General features: G+C 46.6%; 1 protein-coding gene across 1 annotated transcript in view; it reads right to left on the bottom strand.

Moving 5' to 3' along the window:
* Positions 1-7878, bottom strand: part of LOC146809008 (sialic acid-binding Ig-like lectin 13) — a 349688-nt gene extending 341810 nt beyond the window's left edge. The window contains exon 1 of the mRNA XM_085615797.1: positions 7753-7878. Within this exon, the coding sequence (XP_085471923.1) occupies positions 7753-7795 (43 nt within the window). The 5' untranslated portion in view covers positions 7796-7878. The remainder of the gene's footprint in view (positions 1-7752) is intronic.
* Between the last annotated feature and the right edge of the window lie 2621 nt (positions 7879-10499).

Below are 10499 nucleotides of genomic sequence, written 5' to 3'. Positions count from 1 at the left end.
GTGTCCACCGGGGCCCGGGGAGGCTCTCCCCGGCCTGGCTAGGGTTCGGAAGCTGGGCCCGGACCCGGGGCTTGTGCTCCGTCCAAGTGTCCCAGGGTGCGGGAGCCCCCCGTCCTGCAAGCCAGCCGAGGGTCCAGCCGCTGGGGAAGGGCGTCCACCAGGGTCCGGGGAGGCTCTCCCCAGCCTGGCTAGGGTTCGGAAGCTCGGCCCGCACCCGGGGCTTGTGCTCCGCCACAGTGTCCCAGGGTGCGGGAGCCCCCCGTCCTGCAAGCCAGCCGAGGGTCCAGCCGCTGGGGAAGGGCGTCCACCAGGGTCCGGGGAGGCTCCCCCCAGCCTGGCTAGGGTTCGGAAGCTGGGCCCGGACCCGGGGCTTGTGCTCCGCCACAGTGTCCCATGGTGCGGGAGCCCCCGTCCTGCAAGCCAGCCGAGGGTCCGGGCGCTGGGGAAGGGTGTCCACCGTGGCCTGGCGAGGCTCTCCCCAGCCTGGCTAGGGTTCGGAAGCTGGGCCCGGACCCGGGGCTTGTGCTCCGTCCCAGTGTCCCAGGGTGCGGGAGCCCCCGTCCTGTGAGCCAGCCGAGGGTCCGTGCGCTGGGGAAGGGTGTCCACCGGGGCCCGGGGAGGCTCTCCCCGGCCTGGCTAGGGTTCGGAAGCTGGGCCCGGACCCGGGGCTTGTGCTCCGTCCCAGTGTCCCAGGGTGCGGGAGCCCCCCGTCCTGCAAGCCAGCCGAGGGTCCAGCCGCTGGGGAAGGGCGCCCACCAGGGTCCGGGGAGGCTCTCCCCAGCCTGGCTAGGGTTCGGAAGCTGGGCCAGGACCCGGGGCTTGTGCTCCGCCACAGTGTCCCATGGTGCGGGAGCCCCCCGTCCTGCCAGCCAGCCGAGGGTCCGGGCGCTGGGGAAGGGTGTCCACCGTGGTCCGGCGAGGCTCTCCCCAGCCTGGCTAGGGTTCGGAAGCTGGGCCCGGACCCGGGGCTTGTGCTCCGTCCCAATGTCCCAGGGTGCGGGAGCCCCCGTCCTGTGAGCCAGCCGAGGGTCCGTGCGCTGGGGAAGGGTGTCCACCGGGGCCCGGGGAGGCTCTCCCCGGCCTGGCTAGGGTTCGGAAGTTGGGCCCGGACCCGGGGCTTGTGCTCCGTCCCAGTGTCCCAGGGTGCGGGAGCCCCCCGTCCTGCAAGCCAGCCGAGGGTCCAGCCGCTGGGGAAGGGCGTCCACCAGGGTCCGGGGAGGCTCTCCCCAGCCTGGCTAGGGTTCGGAAGCTGGGCCCGGACCCAGGGCTTGTGCTCCGTCCCAGTGTCCCAGGGTGCGGGAGCCCCCGTCCTGTAAGCCAGCCGAGGGTCAGTGCGCTGGGGAAGGGTGTCCACCGTGGCCAGGGGAGGCTCTCCCCGGCCTGGCTAGGGTTCGGAAGCTGGGCCCGGACCCGGGGCTTGTGCTCCTTCCCAGTGTCCCAGGGTGCGGGAGCCCCCCGTCCAGCAAGCCAGCCGAGGGTCCGTGCGCTGGGGAAAGGGTGCCCTCCGGGGCCCGGGGAGGCTCTCCCCGGCCTGGTTAGGGGTCTGAAGCTGGGACCGGGGCTCGTGCTCCGTCCGGCAGGGCCCGGGGTGCGGGAGCCCCCCGTCCTGCAAGCCAGCCAAGGGTCCGGGCGCTGGAGACAGGGGTCCACCGGGGCCCAGGGAGGCTCTCCCCGGCCTGGCTGCTTTCAGAAGCAAGGACCGGGCCCGTGAGCCGGGGTGGCTTGCTTTTTTTATTCTACGCTGGCGGAACGGAATTTTCCGCCCACCCCTAGTTAAAATACGAGACATTCCTTTAATGGCTTCTTAGACAAGTGTAAATGCTAAAAGGTTTTGTGTTAAGAGTATTAAAAATGACACCGGCAAACGATTTAGAACGCAGTAAGAATGTTCAGCTTCTAATCCTATATAGTTAAAACCTGAGGAGAATTAATTCCAGGTTGGGGAAATTAAAAATAATATCAGAGCATACATTAAGAAAAAAGTGTTTTAAAATCGAGACAGCTACCAAAGTGTGGGTGCTTTCAAAGTGCATGTAAGCAACCTGGAACTAAACGTGGCAGAGACAGCAATTTGTTCATTCAGACCTTTACCCAATTTCAAAGTGCAAGTGCCGAGAAAAGAAAAGTGCATATTAGAAATTGCAACTACATATTGCTTATCTTTTTACTAAACATAAAAATGTCAGGCCTTTTTTCTCTCTTAATATACCCAAGTGAATAAATATCTACTGACACCAAAAGCGATTTTCTGTATGGTATTGGTTTTTAGTATTCTAAATGCTTCAGAACAATACCTAGTTCCCAGGTTTCGACAGATGGGTTTTATCCATTTTTGTCTTGGCATGGCATATGCGGGGCAAAAGAATAATATATGTATCTAATGTTCTTGCGAATTGTGTTGGCATAAGACACAACAGTCCTCATTATTAATCACACCAGTCCTTTGTCCCCATTTCGCTGTGTTTGATTTGATTTGCAGTATGCCATAGCGAAATTTCATATACAGTGTTTTTGCAAACTGGGGCTGTACTTCATCTAGATATTGTTCAAAAACTGGGATTGATTTTGTAAGCAAGAACTGAGATGTTAATCTGCCTATGTCTGGGTTATGGGAAACTCTGTTCTGTATAAACGCCCAAAAAGCAGTTTTCAATGTCTTTTTGGCTGTAGCTGCCAATAGAGAAGGAGTTTCCCAGAAGTGCCTTAGCCTAAGTTTACCAAACCATGTATGCACATGCCTAACCCACTGAAGAGTGTTTCTTTTGTCGAACCCTAGGATCTCCTCAAGCCCTTCTTTATAACTAGCTAGTTCTGTTGTGGTCCATACTCGTGGCCAAAACAGCAAAGGTCTCAATAGGGCCTGATGGTCAATAAGTTTTATGTTCAGGTCCATATCAATGGGAATAATAGGTGTTCGCATGGGAAGACGTAGCAGCGATCTAAATAACCCTATTTTCTTGTCTTGCAAAAGTGTTCCTAAAGGTAACCCCCCATATTTCTGGCCCGTAGAGGGTTGCTGCTTGTGCCCTGTATTTATACACTTCAAGTGCGGGAGACACTGCCTTTGCGGTACTATTTCCAAGTTTTTTAGTTATTGTTGGTAAAGAGTTTTGACTCAGGATAATTTAGCTTTTTTTCTAATGTGGGTACCAGGTCATTTTAGTGTCTAGTTTAATGCCTACATAATTAAAATTAATCACATATTCTAGCTTCTGTTTTTAGACAGTTATATTCTTCTTGAATAATCTATGTGGATTAACTGCCATATATTTAGTTTGACTAGAATTAATTTCTAGGCCCTTGGAATCACAATAGACACTAAAAGAGTCTAATAGACCTTGAAGGCCCTTCGGAGTCTGTGATACTAAAATAGTGTAGTCCGCAAATAAAAGAGCGGGTACTGGCACCCCACCTAACATTGTTGAATCACGTGTGCATCCCAGAAGGTAATTCGGAGCATCATTTAGTGAAAATGGGGTTGGTGTCAGTACACAGCCCTGCCTTATACCTCTCCTTACGGGGATTGCCTCAGTGAGCTCACCCTTTGGACCCTATCTAACCTTTGCATAGTTATCTTCATGCAATCGTATTATTTGCACAAGAAGATCCTCTGGTACACCTTGACTTCTTAAGGATTTCCAGAGTAAATCTCCAGGGATGAGGTCAAAGGCAGCTTTCAGATCTATAAAAGCTTTATACAGGTGGCCATTTTTTTAAAATCGTATATTTCCAGCTCATACAAACCAATCTAAAAACCTGATCAATGATACTAGTCTTAGCTCTGACCCAGCCTGGTATTCTGATAAAATTTGGTTCTCCTCAATCCAATTGTTTAATTTTGATAAAATCTGCCTAGCATATGTCTTTTGAAGAACATCAATTAGACTTATTGGCCGCTAATTAGCAGGGTCTTGACGGTCTCCTTTTTTGAAAAAATAGTGACAATTGCAGCCCCTTTCCAAGACTCAGGTATTGGGGCACCTGTCGCCACAGCATTACAAAGACAGTTGACATATGGCCCACATACAACTTTATCGTGCTTTAGCAGGTTCCCTGGTAATTTATCAGGACCAGGGGCTTTCCCGGGCTTTATTGAGTCGATTGCTGCTAGAGTATCCTTTAAGCTAAAGAACGGTGTTGTTATGCAGAGTTTGTTGCATTACTTTGCTGGGTGTTTAATGTATCCGTTGTAGTCCCTGAATAGATTTTGGAAAAATGCTCAACCCAAGTACCTGGGTCTAAAGAAAGAACTTTGGTACTTCTTCCCTTTTTATTTCCTTTAGCTATTAAATTCCAGAAGCTTGCATGATCTTTGTTTTTTGCTGCAATTATGAGTTCTATCCAGACACTATCATCCCAATCTTACTTGGTTTGTGTTAATAATCTTTTATATTTAAACCTTTTGTCTCTTTTAGTGTCTTAACATCATTAGTTTTGGCTGCCGAGATAAGCTCACACTTAGCTTTATGGCACTCCTTATTATACCATTGGTTTACTAGATTGTTAGCAGCTATTCTCCCCCCCCCTACTCCCTGGGCGTCCTACTCAAGACTTGTTTTAGTTTATCTACCATTGTTTGGTGGATCTGTAATATTGGGATCTGTGCAGCAGGCAAGCCAATGTACGGGGATATGACATCTGAGAAGGTGTTATAAATATTTGTCATAACCTCGTCTTTACCTACTTTAGAAGGCCATTTCAAAGCTCTACGATTATTGGTAACTATATATAATAATCTCCACCCCTGAGGACTTTATTGCCCTCCGCACTATCCTACTGAACACACAAAGCTGGCTCACTAACAACCACCTCATGCTGAATACCAAAAAAACGGAATTCATTCTCATCTCGTCACCGAGCCACAATGCTTGATTCCGGTCCAGGGAAGACATGGCTTGGCAGTTCGGGCTGGACTGTTCCATAAGGCACAGGGTCAAGACTGATTTGCATATGGCCATGTCTAAACTGGGGTGACGTAGTGGGCAAAAGAACGATGGATTTAACCCAGATCTCTTGACTGGGGAAGAATGTCTGCATTGTCAGCATTCCGTCCATCATTTGTTTGTTGTAACGCTTTTCGCCCTAAGTGGGATGGGTATTCCCAGACGTGGGACCCGTGCTCACTAAGCCACTGGAGTCAAGCTATCCTGGCTGATGACGGCTGATAGCCAGAAACCGGTCCTAGGATGCTTGATTCCGGTCCAGGGAAGACATGGCTTGGCAGTTCGGGCTGGACTGTTCCCATGAGGCACAGGGTCAAGACTGATTTGCATATGGCCATGTCTAAACTGGGGTGGCGTAGTGGGCAAAAGAACGATGGATTTAACCCAGATCTCTTGACTGGGGGAGAATGTCTGCATTGTCAGCATTCCGTCCATCATTTGTTTGTTGTAACACACACCGAAGCTAGACCTATGGTTAAAACACCGAACCTCCTTTGACTGTGTTCCCCTCATCATTGACTCAGCAAAATCCCTAAGAATCACCATAGACAAACATCTGAATATGCAGTCGCACATCTGTAATGCCACCAAGGGAGCTAATCATAAGTTGAGCATATTAAAGAAACTCAAACACTTCCTTCAGGCTGATCTAAAAATGGCAGTACAAGCCCTAGTGCTGCCAATATTAGACTGTGGAAGCACCACCCCCTGTGGTCTCCCTAAATACTAGCTGGCTCCACTGAGGGCATCACTGAATGCCGCGGCTAGACTGGTATCAGGAACCAAAAGAAATAGTCACATCTCTCCGACCTTGAAAGCCCTGAACTGGTTGCCTTATGAGGCAAGAATACACCTAAAAGTGGCCTGCATGACACACAAAGCAATTCACAACAATACACCCAGTTACATTGCTCTAAAGCTGTAAAGGTCTGGAGGTTGCAGACAACTACGAAGTGCGAGTACTTTCCTTCTGAAACCTCAATCCTTCCATAAGAAGAGAACTGGCGGCAGAGCTTTCTCAGGGATTGCACCAAAGAATTGGAACTCCTTACCACCAGTACTGCGTGGAATCACTTCCTTTACCGCATTCAAAATAGAAGTAAAAATACTACTAATGAACAGATTCATGTCCTAAGTCTTAATTCTAGGTTGCCACCTAGTCATCTTTAAGACCCGAATACCTTTGCCTATCTCAGGTGGAATGGACGAGACTATTTTTATGAAAGCCTAATACCACAGTCCTTATTGCTCAATAACTGTATGTAGTGTAAAGCTTAGCTGGCCTCGGGTCCTCCTTGGTTATCGATATACTTTCTTTCCATTGTGAATCGAATGAGGATATTATATGTTTGTTTGCTAGCACTATCACCTAATGTTCAATAACTTTATATTGTGCAACGTCCTGCAGATTCACGGTCCTCTATGTTTGTTATCCATATATTTTATATTTCTTGTGTACGAATTGACACATTTGAATACGTGTATTCCACTTCATCCATCTATGTTCTTATACTGTAAAACACTGATACCCTCGTGGGTCACGTTTGCGCTATATACAACTTTATAAATAAAATATAGGTTCAATTGGAAATTGAATATTATCATTGTCTTTCCAGATAGTAGGATAGAAAGAAGTGCCTGCTGTTGTAAGACACAGAGGATAGTGGTCACTGTCATCTCTGATTTTGACCTTTAAATCGTGGACATTAGACCAGAAGTTGATAGAAACCAGTATGGAATCGATAATGCTCTTATAACTCCCACTGCTAAATGTAGCAGCACTTGGTCTATTGGACGGTAATCGACCATTACAGGCCCTAACTCCATGTCCTACGACTAGTCACGTAAGTTATGATACTAAAACTGTACAGGGTACTATGGTACTGCTATTCTGGGGAAGAATATTGTTTGCAATATCCTCCTATTCAAAAATATTATCTAGACCCACTACTGGTTCATACTTACAATTGAAATCTCCCCCCACAATTACTTTAGCCCTCAAATCTATTGTGCCTAAATACTCATCTAGCAGCTCTAGTACTGGGGATTCCTTACTCAATGGGCTTGACCTGTTATAGATATTTCCTATATATATTTCAGTGTTATCGCTTGTAGAGATCTTTATCCCAATTATATCCTGTGATGCAAAATCCAGCTGGGTTATATCAACAGTATGGGTGATCTTGACCCACATGACTAGCCTGCCCAATGGTCTGCCTCTTAGTGAGGGTATGGCATATATACTGTATGTTTTATACCCAAGCTTGTGTGGGGTTTCCAGGGCCCAAGTTTCTTGTAGCAAGCAGACTTCGCTATAGTATATATATTCCTGCCGTTCAGCGTCATTCAACTTCCTTCTCAGCCCTGCAATATTTCATTATATCAATTGTAGTACAGGATGCTGACTTGGTACATTAGACATGTGTATATTATCAAGGAGTCGGTCTGCCCCTAAATCGCCCCCAGTTTCTTGGACTTCATGATTTTCATTGTGGGGGTCAAGGGAATATATTGTGAGGGGTCAAGGAAATATGTTGTACATATCACTATTGGCCCAGGTTTGGCTGCATACTGGGTTTACCCTATTGGTGTGTAACACCACAGACTGATTACAGCAGGTCTCAAAGAGACAACTGCACTGTGTAGCTTGACCTAAAATAACATTGCTGCCCTGCAAATCTACTGCAAATCTACTGATGTGGTTAGGCATGTCAGATAATGAATTTATCTTGTTATGGATGCAGCATTCACTTTACTTTTTTGTAAATGTGATGAATTTAGGCATTTTTCAGGTAGGTTTCACACTAACCTTTCCAAAGTAAGGACAGTACCAGCACTCTACACAGTTCCATAGTGGGCTATTAAGACATGCCTTAGTGACAGGGATCTTCTCTTATGCCCGCAGCACCCAGAACTGCCTAGCAAAGGTGGTTGCTCATCAGTTATTTTAAGTAATCACTGGAATGATCTGCGGAGACAAACAGAAAAATACTTAAACTTAATTAAAAAAATATTACAACATTAATTTATCAAGCAAACACACAGCACATAATCCGCAAAATGCCCGGATGTATCATAAATACCAACCTCCATATGACCAAGCACATCAAAAGGCTAGGCAAATCAACACCTCCAAGAGAAAATTAAACCCTCTGTTCTTCCAGTGCATTTTAGGACTGAGGTTCAATCCATTGAATTCTGTTTTTTGTACTTTATTTTTTCATTTTCACAGTGATATTGATGGATGTGATGCTGCCAGTGCTGGGTTACCACTGCATCTACCAGAGCAACTGTATATGCAGCAGCCCAGCTCATCTCTAATACATAAGACCGTATCAAACCAATAGTAAGAAAATGCCTTTTTTCGCATAGTCGTTCCCATTTTTGTGAACTGATGATGCTGGTTTTTGAACTCTGCATATTCGGGTACTGCTGTCCAGTCCCCTGCATATATGCTCTGACTCCTAAAGTGTAGTAGAATTGAATAATCCCAAATTAACATATTTTACATTTCTAATTAGGCCATACTGTATGGTACAGTTAAATACACCAATAGTATAGAAAGTTAAATGTCACCTGAGGATTACTGCACTGTATTGTGAAACTCATTTGTCTGACAAGGAAAACATGGCTTCAGGCCTACACATATAGTCTGACTGTTGCTGCCTTTAGACCTATGGGAAGACACTTAAAATAAAGCTTCTGACAGGAGAGAAAAACTACTTTTAAATAGTAAGAAAGTTATTCCATTGTATGCCTTTTAGTCTACAGGGTATGTTGCCTGGCATTTAAAAGTGAAATATGTAAGAGTTTAGACATAAATTTATCACATTTTTGTGTCACACAGGGTGACGCAAAACCTAAAATGAGATTTACAATGCCACGCAAATCTGCTGTAATGCAGGGCAGTGCAAGTCGATGTCTTGCATTACACTGCAGTGAAGGTATTACATCCGCGGAGTGTGGGTGTTCCCACGCATCCACCCATGAATTTTCTAATCATTGCCAGGTTACCAGCACTGGTAGACCTGGGAATGCGTCTGAATTGTACACCTTCCCAATAGAGGCACAACGAGGAGAAATATCTGAACCTCTCCTTGCTCTTTCCTCTTTCTAGGAAATTGCCTCTGAAGAATGTTTTCCTGCAGGAAGTAGTCCCTTCCTGCACAAAAATAATCCTGCCTGTAATGGAAGCATGCTTGCATCACGGTACAAGGGTGCCTGCATTTGCAATAGACTGCACTGAGTGCGCGAGCAAAAGCTAAGGACAGGAATATTCCATATCTTGATATATATGGCGTATTACTGCTCTTTTCATGGAGCACAGTAGTGCTGCTTTGCATGAAAAAGCATACATTTGGGCTTTGATGTTTGCATGTTCCTACTGTGAATAGCCTTCAAAAGCCACTCTCACTGCTAGGGCAATAGCTATTTCTGTGAAATAAAACTGGAGTGCAGTTAGTGTGCTAATCCTGCATCTGTTTTTATGGAATAAGCTACAGAGATAGTTCTACCTCTGTTGGTATTATGTATTAAAAATCCAATTGAATGGTAAAGTTTGGTTTTTGATAAATATGTAGGAAAAGTGGCATTCTAAAAGTTATACTTTCCCTGCCTGAACCCCCCGCCCCCCCAGGCTAATTAACGCTAGCCTGCCTGCAGCTGGCCTCTCAGTGCTCCTGTGATGAGGTGGGAAACACAAAAGGTTTTGAAGGTGTTTAAATTCTTAGGTGCTATGGATGTGACCTCCACATCCGTAGCACTCACAGCTAGGTGTTATAGAAATAGAGGTCACATTTAGATTCCAAAGGCAGGAAATCCCTCTGGCATGGGTACCAAAGGGATTATCTTTTTTTCAGGTCTGGCTACTGTGAAGAGTTTCCCCAGCAGCCCGAAACTGTTGTTTCATTTTTGTTTTAAATGATGATCAGCATGGTGATAGCTTGTTGATGTCCCACAAAAAGTGAAGCTAAAACAAGCCGATCAGCTTATTTTACTTTCACTGCATAGGTGCTCGGGGACATATCTCAGCCTCCCAAGCACCAATTTAGCTGCAAAGGTATCATTGGAAAGAGGAGAATCTCTCACTTTCCAAGCAGGGATTAAACCACTAGTAATAGGGGATTATTTTTGAAGGGGGAGCAGCCTCCTGGCAACTGGCTAGTGGTCCTCCCTCCCCAGACACAACTGTCTTGATTTCCCCTGAGGGACTGGTGGAAGGTCTTTATCAACAATCTGCCCCTGGGTGTTTCTGTTTTACAGAAAAAAGGGGTGGGGTGGCCCACCCTAGCATAAGACCATGCATCCACCCCATACAGTAATTCTGTCTTTTCAGCCCTCCCTGGGAGGCAATTTGTATTTTCCCCTCAATCTGCCCCCCTAATAGGGAAGAAAGCTCTATAGAAATCTGGGAAAATATACTTTTTCTAAAAAAAGGGGGTGTGATGTTCCACCTTGAAATAGGCCCATCGCCCACCCCAATGTGTAAAGTATGGTCTTTCTGCCTGTCCGTGTGAGGCAGATTTAGGGGATTGCCCCCCAACGGCCCCTGGGGGG

Source organism: Triturus cristatus, chromosome 7 (genome assembly GCF_964204655.1).
Source record: "Triturus cristatus chromosome 7, aTriCri1.1, whole genome shotgun sequence".
Lineage (NCBI taxonomy): Eukaryota > Metazoa > Chordata > Amphibia > Caudata > Salamandridae > Triturus > Triturus cristatus.
Note: the sequence above shows the minus strand (reverse complement) of the source record. Positions and strands in the feature narration are given on the sequence as shown.